Genomic DNA, 21,267 nt, shown 5'->3' with positions numbered 1-21,267 from the left:
CGCCCAACAACAACAACAATAACAATAGAAGCAGCATGACAAATCTAGTGTCTTTTATGTGAGTTAAAGAAAGCTGTAGATAGGGAAATGCATATGAAAAGAGTAGAGACAAGGATAAATTATTCGAACAAATAGTTGGGAAAAATTCAGCCATTGATGTATTTTAATTAGATTTCACAGTAATTTATCATCCTCCGCCATGTTTAATACTCTCACCATAGTCAACATAATCATCTCGAGAGATTCAGTAACTATATAAATATTTAAGATAATTCTCATTTATTGTTCAATCCTAGTTGCACATTCTTAATTAGATTACATGTTTTGATCACTCAGGATCATCTTCAGATCCAATAAAGATCGGTTCTGGTATGTAGTTCTGAGTAGGCAAGACAGGTTGCTGTTGCAACTGCTTGAATCTGAAGATGATCTTGAGTGACTGAAACATGTAATCTAATTAAAAATGTGCATCTGAAATGGAAAAATACATAAGAATTGTTTTAAACAGTCATAAATTTTTCTCTTTCTTGATTTTCCTTTGACTATCAAGAAGGTATCCCCAATACTGAAAGTTTGAGATGCAACAACCCATGACACCATTGTCCAAGACATCACAATTTCTCCTATTTCTTCTTCTGACAATTACAGACATATCTTTGCCCTTGTGGTAGACCATATCTATTTAATTTACTAATGAGCTAGTGAGGAAACTCCTATCAAGAAGGTAGTTCACAAAGGCAACAGATAGGTAAGTGTCACGAATATGGAAAAAGACATTAAAGTTGCTGTGAACTTGACCAATAGTGAAATGTGCAAATTTAAATGGATGCAGACAGTCTTTTAAAATAGTTTTACCTAGCACAGAATATATGTTTTGCTTGGTTGCATGTTAGTTTTTCAGTTATCATGATATATATGTTGTGCCTCTGATTGAACAATTGTGTATGCCAACAACTTAATTGTGTCTTGTAACATTAGATCATGCTGTGGCCATTTAACAGAGATCTGTACCTTGTTAAATGATGGAAGTAGTAAAGGTAGCAACTTACCGTATAATTGAAGCGTTGTCGTCTACAGGCAGATAAAAAAGAACAAAACTTTTATTGAATCCTTTTTCTGATCTAAACATACTGGACAATCAAGCTGTAGTTCTGGCACCAAAACACGTGCATAGTAGGCAGTCACACTCCAGTGTTGGCACAATGTTATCAGCTTGGACAATATAGCCATACAGGTGTGAGTGAGTGAGTGACTGAGTGAGTGACTGTCTTAAATGTTATGAAAAAATGCATGTTTTGCAGGTGAATGACATTAATTATACCTACAGCAAATAAAATAAGTTATTTTGAAACCAGTATGTGAAGAGATATAAAAAGCAGGCTATGTAGAAAGCAGAAGAACTGTGGTCAGCGATAATACCAAGCAAAACCTGAACACACTGCGAGAAGAGGATAGGGCAAATGAAAAATGAAAAGAGCATCTTAACGCTAAATACTATTAAAATACAAGGTACTGTGTACTTTTGACTCACATACAAAGAAAAGTAAAAAATCTGGTTTTCTTTCCATTTTGTGGAAGTATTTATTCACCACGGCTGTTGAGTAGCTTTTCTTCTTTTCTTCAATTACATTATTTTAATTACATCTTAAATGACATTTAAGATTTCAGAATATAACTTTAATTAATGCAGAAAACCATAATTGTTTTGCATTAAAAATTTGTCCCTTATATTTATTAAAAAGGCTTAGTGGAACGAGGGAGCATCCCTTAGTGTGCATATTATTTGAGCTGGATCCATCTGGCATCAGTTTATTGATCTGCCAGTGTGTTGGATAGCTCCATGTCAATACTAAAAAGCATAAGGTAACAGGCTTTACAAAGCAGTCTCTAACTTCTAAGTGGAATAAGGCAGTATCCCATATCTATGTGATACCTGGGTTCCAGTTGGCTAACTGATTATAACTAATTGACAAGTGGTAGAGCAGCTTTATACCTTGGGTTTGTAATCAATATGGCTGACACAGAAAGAGAGAGTTTGTTTATAAATGATGAATGCCTTGTGATGCAGATTTTGGCATAATTGATAAGTTATAGCAATGTTCACAGTATGTTTACAACCCTCAAGAATGGGAAAAGCTGATTTAAAATGCACGGAGAAACAAACCCTCCACTATAGGGGAAATGCAGATAGAGGATTGTGTTATTTTAACTTTATTAACAAAAAAAGCTAATAAAAACAAACAAAAACACTTCTGGCATCAGTGCGATCTTCAGAAAGGCATCTGTTCTAAGATACCATGTATGGTTCATGTATAGAAATACAGGTAACTATACTGCCATAAATGTACCGAAGGATAAAGGTAAGGTACAGAAAATAAATGACACTTTTCTGGAACCTAAGTATCCCAATGGTAGGTCCATCAAAGCTGCCAAACAGTGTGCTATAGTGTCGATGTTGAAGTTTGTATCTCTGTTTAACCACAGCTTTTATCAAAATTTGAAATCAGGCAATGGAAATGAAACAGAAGAAAATAAAGCATGAAAATTGTGTAATTTAGTTGTTTTTTTTTTCTGTTATATTTTAAAACGTGTGTTGGGTCGACAATATCATCTATATGTCATTAGTCAAGTGTAAGTTTTTTTTTACAATTATTGACATATTCTGCATCACATTTATAGGAAGGTAATACAGTACCTATATAACCTAACCCTTAAAATATTTTATTATTTTTATAGTTTCGATAAAATTACAGACAATCTAACAAAATGTTAAATATCTCAAAAGTACGTTTTTGAGAGATATCCCCTATTCCACTAAGTCCTTCAGTTCTTAAACTCTTAATAGATTTTACTAATAATTAATTGTTATTTATCACTGCTTTGTTGGTTCGACTTTCGTAGACTAGCAATTATGAGTATACTTTTGATAGTACTCATTACATATGCACCTGTACTTCTACGCAAACATTTCACCAGTGTGTGGGCCAGGAAGACAGATTCTGTATGTTCAGACCTTTTTCTCTCATCAGATTGGTAATTTAGTACATCAATGAGCATAATTATGTAACTGTATTTTGCTAAGTATCCAGAGTCTTTATATTACTTTCATGTGGACATAATAGTATTACAGCATTAGTCATCTGCAATACATCTTGTTTATAGTTACTCCTGATATTACCATTTGTAGATTTTTAATTGTTAATGTCATAAATACTTCAGTGACATAAATAATTACAAGACCACATTAGTAAGTTATTGTCTTCCTTTCCCATAATGCTTTGTTTAAAGCACATTATCATTTTATGGTAGAATATCAGCTTTTGATGCGACATGTGTCATGGAAAAATTGGCAGCTGTAAACAGTAACAATTGGGAAATTTTCATTTTTATTAAGCTTTAAGCTGTTACTGTTCAGCATAGATGAGCGTAGATACTATAAATATCGAAGTGTTTCGGGTATCTTGTCAGTCATTGAGTCTTATTTCTGCCCTCTGGTTAAGGTATGCTCATAAGGGTACTGTATGTGGAACACCATTTTTATTCTGTGGATATTTTTTTAGTTGTAAAGGAGACGACTCATGAAAAAACAGAAGCCTTTAAGTCATCGACAGGCACACATATCGAGTGATTTCCTTCATTTTTAAGTATCTACATTCTACCAGAACTTTCAAACAAAAATAACAATTTTTATTCTGTTTACTGCTGACAGTAAATTAAGTAGATGAGCAGATGAGCTTGCCGTACCAGTTTTCTTACTTGCAGCTATGCAGTGAAATCACATTTGCTACTATGCGGTGACTTCACATTTGTTATTATGTTAGTAGAAGAGCGTCATTTGTAATTTAGATGGCTTGGGAATATGGTTGAATGCTCCAATTTGGTCCTGTACGTTTAGTTTGATTTGCCTCTTTGAATAACTGTGTTGTGATTTCTATTGACATCGATAGCTTACAGTCATTGAAATACGTTATTTTACTCTTGTGAAGTACAGTTAATATCCAACAAATTCTTTAAAAAATATGTTAACTCTTTTTTGCATAAACCGTATCACATTGTGTGATGAATCACTTCCATTTTCATGTTCATGGCACCTTTCTTTGGACACTCTGCCCGAGGACTGTGTGTTAGTGTGTGTTGTCCTCATCATTTCATCATCATCATCATTTGTGACAGTGGCTAAATTGGACTGTGTAACTTTTGGGACTTGGTATGGACGCTGATGACTACGCAGTTGAGAGCCCCACCAATCATCATCATCATCATCATTTCTTTGGGTAAACTCTCGAAATGGCTCTTTTTTAAAAAAAAAAAAAAAAAAAAAAAGAAAGAAAAAGAAAGAAATGAAAGAGGTTTTAAGAAGTACACTATCTAAGTGTAAACATGTACCTTCATTATTGCATTTGGTTCTGAATATCATTATTTTCATTTCTAGTTAAAATGGAAATGTTGACATTCTGAAGCAGATCTGTGTATCAGATTCATTTTTTTAAACAATGTAAACCTTTAAAGGAATCTTGGAATGCTTGTAGAATTTTCTTTCTATTGGTTGCTTTGTCATCTGACACCTTAATTGAGGAAAACCAACATTTTTACCATCTTTGGTGGTGGTGATTTTGTGGAGTTGCACAATATAGCTTCCGTTACACGCATGAAGATATTTTGGTATCATTTACTATGTTGCACTAATCATTTAACATTCTCTCTGCAAGTCAGATGTTTTACTTAAGACTTCTGGGTTCCAAGCTTCATTTGTCGCATGCTGAAACTACTATATTTTAAAGCAAAATTGCATCAGAACACTATAAACACAGATCACCAAGCAACTTGATTTTCAGAATTTCACTGAAAAGCTCAGTTTTTAATGATATGTGTCCCAATGTAATAATTTTAAAATTATTGTATTATAATACGACTGATGGCAGTATATAACAGATTATTCATAGCAGTCATGGTACCTGTGCTTAGGCACTGTGGCCACAGTTAATGGTTTAATTTAATGTGTTTTACTTGCCTGTTCATAAATAAATTCTCATAATCCGCACTTCTGTATATTTGTGGCTTCCTGCTTGATAAGACTCCATCCCACACACAGTTACTTTGCCACCTGTTTATTACTTTTTTCTCCCACCACCATTACCTTTTCTTGTGATTTGCCGTGGACTTTTCTGCACAACCACATTCTTATTCTTATAGTTTCATACACTGTGTTTAATTTATAGCTCTCCTATCATTTAGTTTCCTTTTTTTCTGTACTTATTCCCCACTTTTCAAATATGTTGAGTCCTTTTGTGTATTGTTTTGTTTTTGTAGACTAATCTTACCATATTTTTGTCTTGTTACTTCTCTGTTATACAACTTTCTTTGACTATCAGCCTTTCTAATTCTGTGTATTATCTTCAACAGAAATTAATTAACTTCTGAGGGATATAAAACTTATGTCTATTGTGGCACTTGCTTTTTCTTGAGTTCCTGGTCTTTTATGACTCTGTTTTTACCTGATATTTTTGGTGACTTGGGGAACTTCCATAGGAGAATACTAGCTTTTTGTCCTCTCATTCATTAACTGAATAATTCTAGAGTGCTTACTGTTTATTGTCAATGAAGATTATTTCGTGACTTCACTGCAGCCACTTGACCCATTCATTATTCACTTCAATAGTCATTTCGTAAATAACTCTCAGAGACTGTGAATGTGTGAAACTGTTGTGGAGGGATGGAAGTTGCTCATCATCAACATGCACAATAAGGGATTGTGTCTTTTTGTTTGTTCCATCCCCTTCAAAATTGCTGAAGCCATCTCTTTATTGCTCTACCTAAAGACCTTTTGCCTCTTTGTTTATGTTGTATTGTTTTTTTTAGTGCCTATTGCATCTGATGTATGGTTTATGTGTTCTTTCCATCTTATCTTACATGTTGTTATTGTTTCAGTTTTGTTCTGCATATTCAGTTCATATTGAATGTTATCAGTTCTCTTTTTATCCATTAAAGTATACCCAGCCATGTATCTAAGGAAGTTCATTTCACATGCTTCTTTTCTCTTTTAATTTCTGTTCTATCCACAGAGTAGTACAGGTACAACCATAACCTTAGAAAACTTCCATAGAATATCTCTGTGGACTTTCTTCCCTGTGTTCTGCTTATAGTTCCACAGAAACGGTTGAAGAGTTCTAACGAATTTTTATTTCATTGTTTGCCATATATGTAATATTACAATTTTGAACTTAACTTGCATGATGCCCGAAAAATGCCGTTGATTTTCTCTTTGGCATGAAGATGTTCAAATTGTATTCCCTGGTTGTTTCTCCTTCTTCTTCTTCTTGTTTTGGCCATCTGAGGATCTAGTTAATTTGTGTCATCTTCATGACTTCTAGTCTTTCTCCTTGCCCAGCATTTTTCCATTCTCATATTTGGCAACCTTCTATGCTCTTATGTCCATGATGATTTTGTTCTGGGTCTAGTTCTGTGCTCCAAACCTGTAAAAACCTAAGTTTTTTACTTTGAAATCATCCTGTTGTATATATCTGGTTCCTGTGTTCCCATTTCTTCCAGATCCTTCTGTTTTGCTGTTTCATCGCCCAAGGTCCATTCTTAAGGTGTGTCCAAAGAACACACTACTTCTTTTCTTGATGATGTCCAACAGTCCCTCTATCTTGGTTTTCAGTTCCTGGTTCACTAATCTTCCAAATTTACCAATTTCTATTCTTTGTGGTCTCAGTACCTTCCTGAGAATTTTTTGTTCCACCAATTCTAGTCTCTTGAGCACACCTGTTTGTACTAGGTTAAGAGTTTCTGCTGAGTATAAGGCTCAGGGCAGATGACCATCTGGTAATATCTCAATTTCGATTGACTGAAATATTCTTCATATTATAGACATTTGTAGTTAGTTTGTATGCTAAATGTGTTTGGTTTATTCGTGCTCCCATTCTTTCGTTTTCTGTGAGCCCAGTTTCTATCCATTCTAGGTATTCAAAACTCTTCACCTTCTGAATTTTCCCTCCTCCTATTGTCACCCATCTACAAGCTGCCATGATGTTTGTGATGTACTGTATCTTCTTGATGAGGTCTGTATGCCTGCTTAGACAATCTACCTGTTTTCCTTTTTTCATACACCTTAGTCATATTCCACCCATTCCTTTGATATCTCGTTGCCATTATGTGATTGTCTTATCAAGTTCACAGTTAAAGAGCAAAGGGGAGTCTAGTTTTAAACTTGAAGGCCTCCGAAAACTTACCTTTGAACTTACCTAGGATGTTGTGTTGCTTAAGGTGTGTTTAATTAGTTCACTGGATTGTCCATCCAAACTCATATCCTCTAAAATTTGGAATGCTGTGCGTCTATCTACTGAATCATGAGCTTTATTGAAGTCAATGAATGTGCACAGAAAAATTTTGCTCCTCTGTTTTTGATATGTGATTATAAGTTTCAGATTCAAAATTTGTTATACACCCAATCTCCGTTCTAAAGCCTCCTTGATACTCATCAGTTTGTGAATGTAGCTGTTTTTCCACTCTGTTCAGCAATGCTTTTGAGGTTACCTTGTCTGTCATTGGTATTGACAATATTGCTCTGTAATTCTCAGGCCCTGACTTACCTCCTTTTTATGTATGTGGATGTATTAGTGCTGACGTCCATTCTTCTGCCAGCTGATCTTCATCCCAAATTTTACTTGAAATATGTGTCAATTCAATGATCATATTCTCATTTGCATACTTGAAGAGTTTTCCAATGAACCCGTTTTCCCCATGAGCTTTATTATTCTTCAAGGTATTGATAATGCTCCTAGCCACATATAGAGATGATGGTTCTGAATTGGCATTTGGTTCTTTCTCATAGTAGCTGAATGTTCCAGATGATGGTTGACAATGCAGGAGTTCTTCAAGTTACTTGCCCAATATTTGTCTGTCTTCCATGCCTCTATATATTACCTTTCCTTCTTTGTTCTAAGGTGAGGTTTGGTGGATCATATCTACTTAGATTAGTTTTGAATGTTTTATAAAATTCTTGTATATTGTTCCTTTGTAAGACTTCTTCTATTTGAGTCTCATATTTTCTCTGCAGCTTTCTGATAGTGTGGTGATATGTTTCCTTACTTATTGGAAGGTCTTTACATTTAATGGCTGTTTTACGTAAATTAAAAACAGCGTCTTCCAGATTATTTTCATTCTCTTAATTACATGATCATCAACAAAAAGCACTATATTAACATCGATGTTATTAATTTTAAAATGTTTTTTTGTCTTTACCCAATCTTTTTTTACATCATCGGTGTATTAAAAAGTGTTTGGTGAAACAGGCACCATTGTCTAAAACCTTCATTTATTTCAGCCATATTATGTCTGCTGTCCATTGTTTTTAATTTGTATTTTGTTATATATAAACATTGTACAGCAGTTATGAGATAGAATTCCTCTGTTTCGTAAAATTTTTCACACAGTTTGTTTTGATTTACTTTGAGAAGTGTTTTTTATTGGTTGTGTCATAGTGGACAAGTGTTACCTTCAGGAAACAAATAAAGTACTGCCAGTAGGGACAGACAGAACTACACACATACTACCATAGCTTTCAGAACTGTTAGTTCCTCCTTCTAGGAGGAGAGAAAAGTAAGTTAGTGAATGTTAAAAAGAAAGAGAAGGCACATAAGACCCCAAGATGAGATACATTTAAGATTCAAAACTGGGCAATGCTTTGCTTTTCACTTTCATTAAAATGGCTCCATCTTTTAAATATCATAACATTACCCAATCCAGAAGTAGTACAAGTGAAACAGGGGGGAAAAAAAGGTTAAATTGAAGTTGTCAGGAGTGAAAGTTTCTGTTTGAGGATGATGAAGCAAATTACGAAATGAAAATAGATGAAGAATTATGTGCTATGTGTGTGAAGAAGAAAATGTCGCTCACTGTCCAACATTCTGATGGAGGCAAATGATGTGCAAATTACAGATGAGATGTGGTACGTAATATGTAACAACCAGATTTCAGTTTAAAAGTTCTGTGCTGCAGGTAATAAGTTCAACATAGTAAATAAATACAAGAAGACTATTAAAATTTGGGCTGAGATTGTAGGTACTGGGAGGAGACAAATAAAGCAGATAAGAAAGGAAAGGAGAAGCAAGATTTTAGAACAAGAGAGAAGGATAAACTAACGTAATTAAGACCAGTTAGATATGAGAGGCTTGTTAGAAATGTTTCTTATTTTGAATTCTCTTTGAATGTGGTTGATGTTTTATTTCATTTAGAAAATACTAATTCTATGTGACTTTACTACCTTTTTATAAATTGATCTTAGTTTTTACACACACACACACACACACACACACACACACACACACGTACACGTACAATGCACACACAAGCTGAGACTGAAATTCAGAATTTGTAGATGAAAAATGTACACTTACAAAGAGATGTCTTAACTTCAGAATTTCGTGTAGCTTTTATTAATTTTCTGATACAGCTTACTAAAAATGTGAAAACAAAATTACTATTATTTCTTTTTGACACCATACGAGGGGTATTTGAAAAGTCCATGCAAAAATAAAAACTACTTACGTGTTTGGATTAAACCTTTTTTATTTTTTGACATAGTCTCCTTTTAGACTTATACATTTTGTCCAACGCTGTTCTAATTTGTTGATCCCTTCCGAATAATAGGGATTGTCCAAGTCTGCAAAATAGCTGTTAGTTGCTGCAATCACCTCCTTATTTGAATAAAATCTTTGTCCCGCCAGCCATTTCTTCAAACTGGGGAACAACCAGTAGTCCGAGGGAGCCAAGTCTGGAGAATAGGGGGATGTGAAACAAGTTGGAATCCTATTTCCATTAATTTTGCAACCACCACTGCTGAGGTGTGTGCTGGCGCATTGTCGTGATGGAAAAGGACTTTTTTGCGGTCCATTTGCGGGTGTTTTTCTTGCAGCTCGGTTTTCAAGCAGTCCAATAACGATGAATAATATGCACCTGTAATAGTTTTACCCTTTTCCAGATAGTCGATGAGGATTATCCCTTGTGAATCCGAAAAGACAGTTGCCATAACCTTTCTGGCTGAATGAATGGTCTTCTCCTTTTTTGGTGCAGATTCTCCCTTGGTAACCCATTGTTTAGATTGTTGTTTGGTCTCAGGAGTATAGTAATGTATCCATGTTTCATCCACATTGACGAAACGACGCTTAAAGTCCTGCGGATTCTTCCTGAACAGCTGCAAACCATCCTTGCAACACTTCACACAATTCCATTTTTGGTCAAGTGTGAGCAATCGTGAACCCATCTTGCGGACAGCTTTCTCATGTCCAAATGTTTATGCAAAATATTATGTACCCGTTCATTCGAGATGCCCACAGCACTAGCAATCCCACGCACCTTAACTCTTCTGTCATCGATCACCATATCATGGATTTTATCAATGATTTCTGGAGTCATAACCTCCACAGGGCGTCCAGAACATTCAGGATCACTTGTGCCCATATGGCCACTCTGAAAATTTTGAAACTACCTATAAATTGTTCTAATCGAAGGTGCAGAGTCACAGTAATGTTTATCAAGCTTCTCTTTAGTCTCCTGAGGTGTTTTGCCTTTCATAAAGTAATGTTTAATCGCCAGATGAAATTCTTCTTCATCCATTTTTTGTCAATCACTCAACTTCCTTGATTCACACGAATGCCAAACACAAAGAAATTGACCAATATAGCTGAAACTTGGGGTACGTTCTTTCTAAGGATGCTAGTAACTAAACCTGACCTTGATACGCGCCGATGATGCCATCTCTTGGACTTTTCAAACGCCCCTTGTATATGCTATAGTATTTGGCATGCCTTATGATATATTATTCAAAGAATTTTTTTTACTGTGATGTGTCCTTGCTTGTTTGACTTGACAAAATGTAATGTCTTAATATAAAACATTTGTTGCTACTGTGTTACATCCCACTTCTTTGTCTGCTGTACATTAATAAATTATGAGACAGAATTCCTGCCCAGTACTTACATTCAGGGGCAAAATGTGTTGTGTACTAGACTCTTGCTACTCCGGGCATTCCTTGCATATGTGAGTGCTAGATTAGTGGAAGTGTCAGATTATTAGAATTTCTTAGATTTAGTGTAAACACCTAGGAATTATACTTTATTAAATCTGAAGATACATTCATTTTAGTAGAAAACTTAGTCCTTGAGTATGTACATATACAGTAGTGTCACTATGAAAAATGTCCCAAATTTTTAGTTGTCACAATGATGACACACGACTTCATTATGGTTTGTCACACAATGGCGTTACAAGTACTGCGTGTTTCTGATTGTTGCGTAATGTACTCCAGAAAGATATCTACAGCTTCAGTACCAGAAGTGCGACATATCTTCGTATTCTCTCCTCCTATGTCCTCTCCTTCATCACTTTCATCATAACTTTCCTATTCACTTTTGATTATCTCTTTATCTATTAAAGTTTCTTTTTAAAAAATGGTTGCTTATCCAGCATTGTACTCAGCTGCAGTAGTTTTCTTTGAAGAACCTCAGTTCAACCTATCTCAAATCTCGAGTTTTTGCTTGAGGTCTAACATCGCATATTTCCTCTTAGAAGCTGTCGTACTGAATTAAAAAAAGGTAGAATTTCAAACAAGTATAGCATTGTTTAATATTGTAATTAACTAACAACATTATTGCACATGAACATTTATTATTGTATGTGTCATTTTTGCTTGATCAGCTACAGACTGGATGTGGCCAGGGTTACTGAGAGGCTGAATTAGTGAGAGCTTAGTGTACTGCCGATAGACATATATAAAAGTGACACGCTATCTGACTAATAGTTCCTTCCACATGGAGAAGACTGGGAGAGGTTGGGGAAGGTTTAAAAGGAAGGGCAAGTTACTCAGACCCCATGATGAGAGACACACGCTTGTAATGAAGACAAGGACAAACAAAGATGAAAGGGGAAGTATAAATAATGAAAAAATGACAGACAATAATCACAAATAATACACAGACAGAAAAATATTATGCCAGAAAGGTGATTACATATATCAAAACCTACATTATTCTGTCTTCAGGAAGGATATGTGACATCTAAAACTCATTTGGAATATCTGCATAAGTGTGTTCATAGAGCAGTGAACATTGTCATGCAAGTTTGACTGTCTCGCTCTGTTGCCTTACTATGCTTCTTTATTGCATTATAAATTAATCTGTCATCCGTCCCCAACTATATATGACTTTGATATGTATTATTAAAATTGTATATAACAATATTAAAAGTTGCACACATATACAAAAATAATATTGTATGTTCTATCTGTTGCATTATAAGTGGCACAATCCATATCACTTCAGGCAGCAGGGTTACCTTCATAGTCTCGGATGTTATTGAATTTAGCATATGTTAAAATTCAGGAGTAAGTAAGAAACGTGTATTTTTTTTGCTTTCTCCAAAAAAATTCTTGCCCTGTGACATAGGCCTCAAAAAATGACTCTGTGATCACCATTTTGAAGATGCGAATTTCAGAAAATTTTTTAAAGTGCTGTATCTCTCTAACAGTTCTAGATATTTTTTTACAATTTTTTTTATTTGAAAGATAATTGCTTTATGATTCCAATGGTATCCCCCATTTGGACATATCTTTTACTGTCGCCTTTTGAATTTTTTTTGTAATCTACAGATTTTTTTTTTTTTTTCAAAAAAAAAAAACACTCCAGAAAAATCTAGATTTTTTTCTGTTGATTAGTTCCATGCAGTACTATATTCTCTGTAAAGGAGAGCTTCCACTTTTAAGTTGGACAGGTTTTATTTTATAAAATCATTTTTTTAACTTTCAAGGGTAATGTATGTTTTCACTGAAGTTGTTTCTTACTAATTTATTTGTTACAATGTTTATTTCTACTGTCTTTGTTGCAGCTATTTCTTATCACTTTCTTTGTTGCAGTTATTTCTTTTCACTTTCATTGTTGCAGGTATTTCTTACACTTAGTTGCAGTTTCTTGATAGTATCATTGTCGTGGTTGTTCATTGCAGGTTTCTGTATTGTAGTTGTTCAGTGCTAATTTGTTTACTGAAGAGGCTTCTAAGAAATCTGAGACCATCCAGTGAGTTCTGTGTTTTCGTGAGGAATTTGCATGTTGACACAGTTGCAGTGTGTTTTTTGAAAAGGACTATTTGAAATGTCTTCTGACTGGGGCCACAGGAGAGTGAAGTGTGCTGACTATTTGCATATCCATGAAAGGGTGATATAGAAGACAAAGAAAGAAACAGACTTTGTTCAGGTTGGGAATAAGTGCTCACATTTCAAGACTCTGTTTCAAAGTGAAGATCTTTCCAGAGACGACTTTTTGTGTTCTAAATGTTTTGACAGAATAACAGGAATGATAGTATCTGGACAAAGTGAAGCTTCCCATGGTGCAGATGATGCAGGTGTTAGTCCTGTTAAGAAACCGTGGTCAGTGAAGTCGGGTCATAAGCTCTATGCATGAAGAAAGCGCAGAGAAATTACTAAAGCTATGAATGAATAAACTACAGCAAAACTGACCACATGCTTCAAATTAGAAATTCCATCTTCAGAAGAAAATGAACCAAAGCACTCGTGCACCTCTTGCCAGGAATTCTCCACAAAAATCATTTCAGCTGTTGAATATTGTGCATCCTACATTGAAAAAGTGCAAGGTTTAACTATAATTCCAGAGACATTTTCAAAGAAAACAATTTTTAACCACATTCCATCAATATCAAAGTACAAGGTAGACAAATCAATAAATGTGAGGTCTGTAAAAGGAGTCTTTGGAAGACCAGATCCCTATTATGGTCATCCTGTAAAAGCAGCTCAAGTTCAAATATTGCAGTCATTTTATCTGGAAGATAAACAGGACTGTTCTCACCAGAGTGCCAACAGAAAATACACTATAACTGTAACAGTTGAAGATCAAAAAGTTGTGAAAGTGAAGAGATGTATGACTTGCAGTATTAAAAAAACTTTCGCAATTTATAAGAGCAATTATACAACTTCACATATTGGAAGATCAAAATTTTATGCACTACGACGTAAATGGGTAGTCCCACGGCCACACCTTTATGTGTGTACTGCACAAATTTTGAACTTTGTATTGTAACTTTGAAGAACTTACTAGAGCACGTGACATATGACACCTTGTTTGGGCATATGAAGTCTTTATCAATCTGTGACGTAAAGCGAGAGACTTGTTTGTTTCAAGAATGTGGTGATTGCCCTGGAAAGGGAGGGCATTCTGTACAGACACTTGGCCTGGAATATGTAGCAGATAACTCTGCAGAAATTACATATGTGACATGGGAGGAAAATAAACTAATTAAGAAAACTGTTACCTTTGACAGTTTCATTGATGAACTTGGTAAATGGTCCGTGAAAGCAATAACACACCAGCATCTGAAGAAATTGCAACAACAACACGTTGCAGAAGTGGAAGGGTGTGTACAGGCTGAAGAACTATGTTTAGTGCTTCACTGTGATTTTGCTGAGAACTTGTCTGTAATTCTCCCACAAGAAGTACAAGGGTGTCATTGGAGTAATGACCAGGTTTCAGTTTTTACAGGAGTGACAAATTTTCAGACCAAGACCACAAGTGTTGCAGTTATAAATGATCACATAGGACATGACTCAGCACATGCTTTACTAGCAATGCGCAAAATTCTTCAACTGTAAACAAGGGCAGAAAAGATCTTCATTATTGCTGATGGTTCTCCTAGTCATTTTAAAAGTTGTTACCAGCTGTTTGAATTGAGTAAGTCACTTGTGCCAACTGACTGGTCACAGGAAGGGGCCTTGTGATGGTGTAGGCCTGCTGAAGCACCTCACTACAAAACAGTCTTTCCAGATCAAATACAGCTGTGATTCAGAATGCTGAGGTTTTTATGAGAGTTGTGAAATCTTACACATCCACAGCCCTTATTCTTTTGTCCAAAGAGGAAATCGAAGAATTCTGTGAGCAGAAAAAAGAAGAATGGTCCAAACAAACTACTCCTGTGAAAGGAATTCAGAAGACATATTTTTGGACTCAAAGTGATGGGCGAATTCGTATTGTATGCACTTTAAAGAGCAAGAAAGAAAAAATTTCATTCATTCGGCCAACACCTCAGAAACAGCAGGATAATATTCAGATTCACAGCCTGAGAGGGGAATGTTTGTGGTGTGTGTGTGTGTGTGTGTGTGTGTGTGTGTGTGTGTGTGTGTATGACTGTGACTGGTGGATTGCAGAGATCATAGACACCAGTTATGAGTTAAACGAAATTGTAGGGAACTTTACACTACCACTACCCCCCATGGACTAGCTGCTGGATATAGGTTTCCTGCTGAAGGACAGCAACAACGCTATCAGTGCTCACTTCCTGTTCGCAATGTTTTTAAGTTTGTAAGTGCTCCAGTTCCTATTGTTGCAACAGGGAGACATCACTTTATATCAAAGGAAGATACTGAAACCGTGGAATACATTTTTAGTTTATTGACTGACTGATATTAGTAAAAAAACAGTGTGCACGGAAGTTGTATAAATTGAAACCTTTAAGTTTTTGGGCCTTTCACATACATTTTGGAACCATTTAAAATGCCTGAAAAGTGAGTCTCTTACTCATCTTTCAAAACTAAAATTATGTTAAATAAGGCTAAGTTTTGACATTTTTGGGCCTTTTATGTGATAATGTGGTAACAAAACAGGTTTTACGTATGGCAAAAATTTCAGTTGTTTCTACAACCTGTATAGGAAAATGTGAAGAACTAGTGGACATTATGGAAAGGAGAAAATTAATGATACTGGGGATGAGAGAAACAAAATGGAAAGGGAAAGGCATGAAGAAATTAAGGAAACAGTACACACTGTATTGGCATGGAAATAACAAAGAGATGAAGAATGGTGTCAGTTTCATCATGAATAAAGATCTGGGACATTCAGTACATTAGTGGGAGACTAATAAAGATGACTGTACATTTAGGGAGAGAAAAACTAACTTTAGTATTGGTGTATGCACCTCAAACTGGATAAGAACCAGTTTATTGTAGGTTTGGAAAAAGTCATTAGTAAAGAGAGAGTGATCATTATAGGAGACCGAAATGCATAGATTGGGACAGATAGAACAGGATATGAGAATGTAATGGGACCCCATGGATATGGTAGAATAAATATACAAGAGGAGCATCTACTTGACTTCTGTATGAGAATGGGTTGGTGAGGAAAAATAGTTGGTTTGAGAAGAGACAGAGCCATAAGATAACACGATACAGTTGAGATGGATTACAAAAGACTGTAATTGATTATGTCATCAGAGATGAAGAGAGGAGTAGAATGGTAACTGATGTCAGAGAAGTCCCTAGTGAGAGACTTGACAGCGATGACCATCTATTAGTTGTGGACCTGAGAAACTTCCATGTACCAAAAGTACAGAACAAGAAGATCCCAAAAATCAAAGTGTGGGAACTCCAGAAAACAGAGAAGAGATCCGAATATCAGAACCAGATAAAATCCATGTTACCAAAAGGTGAAAGGAAAAATGGAGAGGCAGAATGGACCAGACTAAGGTACACTTTGTAAAGGAAGCCACTGAAGTTTGCGAAAAGACAAGTATTATGACAAGATAGAAGGAAACACCTTAGTGAAATGAAAGTGTGATAGCAGTAATCAGAAAAAGAAATCTCTTCAGGAAAGAGAGGGATAGGGAGAAAAATAAAATGGATAGGCAAAGATCAGAAACCTCGAACAAATGTACTGAATCAAGAAACTGGAACTTAAAAGAACAGTTGCAGAAGAAAAGACCAAGGCACTGAAGATATTCATTCAGAAATTGGAGTAGGACAGTAGAGGCAATAAGAAACTGTTGTATAGGGTTATCAGAGGTAAAAGGAAACCAATGAATACCATAAAAGCACTTGAAGATGAAAATGGAAGTCTGGTTTGGACAGAAAGTGACATGAGAGAAGTCCTGAAAAACCATTTTGACCACCTATTAAATAGATCAGTTGAAGAACCAAATATTGAACTGGAAATCCACACTTATAATGAGGAAACTCCCCATCACCTGGGTAGGAACAGAATCAGCCTTAAAATCTGTGCCTAAAGGAAAATCTTCAGGTGCAGATGAAGTGAAGGCAGACATGATAAAGGCAGCAGGTATCCAAGGCATACAATGGCTGCATCGAGTACTCAATGCCATATGGGCAGATAACAAAATACTTGCAGATTGGAGTAAGAGTGTAATAATTCCCCCGTTTAAGAAAGGTAGCAGGCGGAAACCCACCAACTATAGAGGAATAACCCTATTGTCTTATGGGCTGAAAATACTTGAGAAGATCATAGAAAAGAGACGGAGAACTATCATAGAACCTTAGCTGGAGGGGGAACAATATAGCTTCAGAAGTAACAGATCAACAATAGATCTAATTTTTAACACCTGCATGTTAATGGAAAAGTATTGGGAGAAAGGCAAAAACCTGATCATTGTATTCTTGGATATAGAAAAAGCCTGTGATAGTGTTATAAGAGATAAGATCTGGGAATGCCTGAGGAAAAAGAATGTGCCTGTCGCCACTACTATTCATCACTGTTACGGATACTATAATGAAGAACGTCAAGGAGAAGCCAGGTGAACTGAAGGCATTTGCCTTTGCTGATGACATCGTGATATGGGGTGAAACTGAAGAGGAAGTACAGATCAGACTTGATAAATGGAAATCTCAGTTCCAGAAATATAACCTCAACATCAGCAAGACCAAGACAGTGGTGATGGCAGTCAACAGAGATGGACAACCAGCAAGTGTAAAACTAGGAGACCACCAGCTAGACTGTGTGGACAGTTTTTCTTACATTGGATGTGTAATCTCTAGTGATAATTTGGTCAGAAATGAAATCACCAACAGAGTGCAAAAAGGATCTGAATTCTACCAACAAGTAAGATAACTTTTATGGGATGACTTGAATCCAAAACCAGCCAAACTGATGATGTTCAATAGCTATTTCATATCAATATTGACCTATGATATTGAAAGACGCACCCTCACAAAAAGAGGATCACTAAGGCTGCAAGCATCAGAGATGAAATTTCTTAGGTCCACTGTCCAGAAGACCAAGATGGACAAGTTAAGGAATGAAGTGGTGAGGAAAGAAGCCGGAATAAAGACATCCCTATTAGATCGAATTGGCACATCTAGACTTCGATGGTACAGGCATGTGATGAGAATGGAGCCAACCAGAACAGGCAAAATAAATTTGGAAAGGCAGGTGGATGGGGAGAGACCTCAAGGAAGACCTCGAACCCGATGGATAAACTTGATTAAGGTCAATCTAGTGCCCAGAGGATAGACACTGGATGATGTCCTCTGTGAACAGGTGTGTTTGGACAGGACGAAGTGGAAGAAGCTCATTATAGTACTCAGGAAACTGGAACTGTTAAATGATGGTGATAAAACCTGTTCAACCTAAAAGTGGAAGCTCTCCTTTTCACGGAATTTAGTGCTGTATGATACTAATCAACAGGAAAAAAAAATCAAAAATTTAAGGATTGGCATTGTTGGAAAAAAAATTTCCATAAATTGTAAAAAAAAAATTCAGAATGCTATAATAAAAGAACTTTGACAGATAAGTCCAAATGGAGGATTTCTTTGTAATTATAAAGCAGTTATCTTTCAAGTAAAAAAACCCAATAAAATATATAGATTTCTCCAGATATAATAAAAAATTTTGTTTGCAAAATTCGCATCTTCAAAATGGTATGCGCTTTTGGAGTGCTCTATGTTGGAGCAGAAATTTTTTTGGAGAAAGCAAAAAAATACATGTTTCTTACTTAATCCTTATGCGAAATTCAATAACATCCGAGACTCTGAAGGTAAGATTTTTTTTCTAGCCTGCCTGAATTAATATGGACTATGCCAAGTCATTTTAGATGACATACATCTGTTTAAAAAGCTACATGTTTTGTGTATCTCTGTTCTGATCTTTCTTCACTTTTTGTAAATATATTTATCTTATGTTACTTCACGTTGGGGCATCTGTAGCTTCTGGATGACAGTAAATTGAGAGTAAAATATAATTGCTTTCAATTCCTAATTTTTTTGTTCTCTGGAGTGTGCTGCAGTTAATTTACCCCTTCAGTAGATATTTAAGTTGTGTCTGAGCAACATAATGTGAAATTCCATGTTAGATCATCAAACTTCTAGATGGTAGCTATTTTTAGTATTGATGTTATGCCTGAGGGATTCATCCTTTGTGCAACTTTCTGTAGACTTTCTTGTATATTATTTCCTTCAGTGGATAAATTTGCAATATTATAAGAATGAAAAAGAAGCAGTCAATAATGATTACACAAAAAGTATTGTTAATTACAAATATTTGGGTTGTATCCAATTAAAATTCATGCAGACCCTTTGCACCCATTATCAGATGTCAACCATTATTTCTCTTGCTCTTGAGGCGATTGGCTCAGGGAAAGTGTGTTCCTGTTACGTAAAAGTTATAACAGTATAAACTTGTACCCATGTGTACTGTTTGCTTGAGAGTAAGGGAAATAAAGCAAAGAAATAAAAAAAAGGTCCTACAGGGCCCAGAATGCCTGATGTAATACAGCAAAGTACAAACATCTTTGATCACCTGTAATTGCAAAATTTGGGCAGAATTAAGCACTAATGAGCAATGGGAGTAACCTGCAACTTATACTTTTGCTTGTATAACTTGGCTGTTTGTTGCATAGGGATAGACAAATTGACTGTCACTTTTCAAATTTAGTTAATGTCCTAACAGTATGTTAATACATTCTCAGTGTGTAGATACTGAACTGACTTTCAAGGAGGGACATCCATATCATTGATGGTGTATGTTTTTTCATTCAAATCCAAAATATGATTATATTCAGTTTGCATAACAGTACGTCCAAAGTTTTTTTCCACCCCTAAGTGATGAAGTCTTGTAGCATTTAATACCATTGAACATACTGGAAATGAATAGAACCATTATTGGGAAGCTGTAAATTTTAAAAAGATTGTGATGATAAAATGTTAGAAACTGTACACACACTCGTTTTTAAATAATACAGGCCTTGTTGTGGTTGTTTGTAAACCATTTCAGTTTTGGCACACAGTAGTTTTTGCAGTTAATGTTACAGCACTCAAAGCAGTGATGAGTAATTTCACATTAACTTAGAAAAGTGAATCCATCTGATTATCTTTCTAGTTAGATTATAGCACCAACAATAGTCAAAAAATAAGAAATCTGTTCCTGCCCAGAGGTGATTCCACAAGTTTTATTCTTCTTTTTCATTTAACCCACCTACTCCACTTTACCTTTACTCTTGAACCCAGGCACTGCTAGCATGCCGAGTGTTTCAGCTGGACTTGCTTGCCAGGAAACCGTGTGGGCTGGTGTCCACCAACACTGCTGCGGCATGCCATGTCTTCCTGGTCCAGGGACCACTCTGCCCGATACTTTGGAACTCCTCCTAATTTTGTTGGCGATGAACAAGACTCAAAGGAGATGGTAAGTCTTATAAAAATAGTTTTTATATGTTATGCTTTCTGTTAAAGTTGAGGTGAGGTGTATAACAGCTTCACTTTATAAATAATAATAATAATATGTCGAGTACCAGTTACTCACATGATAGATGTCATAAACTATTTACAGATGAATGGAAAGACTGGTAGAAGTTGACTTTGGGGAAGATCAGATTAGGTTCCAGAGAAATACTGAAACATGTGAGATAATACTGAACCTGAAACTTCTCTTAGAAGATAGCTCAAAGAAAGGCAGATCTGCATTTATAGCACCTGTAGATTCAGAGAAAGCTTTTGATACTTAGGAATGAAATACATTCCTTGAATTTCTGAAGGTAGCAGAGATAAAATACAGGAAAAGAGAGGTTACCTACAACTTGCACAGAGTCCATACTGCAGTTACAAGAAATGAAGAGGATTATTTTAATACAGAAGTTGAGAAGGAAATGAGACAGCATTATAATCTGCCCTTATGTTATTCGACCTGTACACTGAGCAGCTCAGAGAGGAGAAATAAAAACTTTGACATCTGAAGATGACATTTTAATTCTCACAAGACACAGCAAAAGACTTGTAAGATCAATTAAAAGCAATGAATAGTGTGTTGAAAAGAGTTTTTTGGGGTGAATATCCACAAAAGTAAAATAAGGGTAATAGAAGGTATTCAGATTAAATCATTAATAGATTAAAAAAATCCACTCCACTTGCCATTAATTTCTTATTTATTCCACAGCCAGTTTCAAAACCTAAAGCTGTAGCTTAAAGAGCCACCAACTGTGAGTAAGAAG

The 21,267-nt window shown here is 35.6% G+C and overlaps 1 protein-coding gene across 4 annotated transcripts in view; it reads left to right on the top strand.

Annotated features, from left to right (window-relative positions):
- The window catches only part of LOC126475985 (protein abrupt-like), a 270,298-nt gene that overhangs the window by 142,490 nt on the left and 106,541 nt on the right, over positions 1-21,267 (top strand). For 3 of the 4 annotated variants that reach the window (XM_050103507.1, XM_050103510.1, XM_050103509.1), the window contains exon 7: positions 20,335-20,465. The exons of the other annotated variant lie outside the window; for it this stretch is intronic. In XM_050103507.1, the coding sequence (XP_049959464.1) occupies positions 20,335-20,465 (131 nt within the window). The remainder of the gene's footprint in view (positions 1-20,334; positions 20,466-21,267) is intronic. 4 annotated transcript variants of the gene reach the window in all.

Source organism: Schistocerca serialis, chromosome 1, assembly GCF_023864345.2.
Source record: "Schistocerca serialis cubense isolate TAMUIC-IGC-003099 chromosome 1, iqSchSeri2.2, whole genome shotgun sequence".
In the NCBI taxonomy this organism is placed as follows: domain Eukaryota; kingdom Metazoa; phylum Arthropoda; class Insecta; order Orthoptera; family Acrididae; genus Schistocerca; species Schistocerca serialis.
This window is presented reverse-complemented; position numbering and strand designations above follow the sequence as displayed.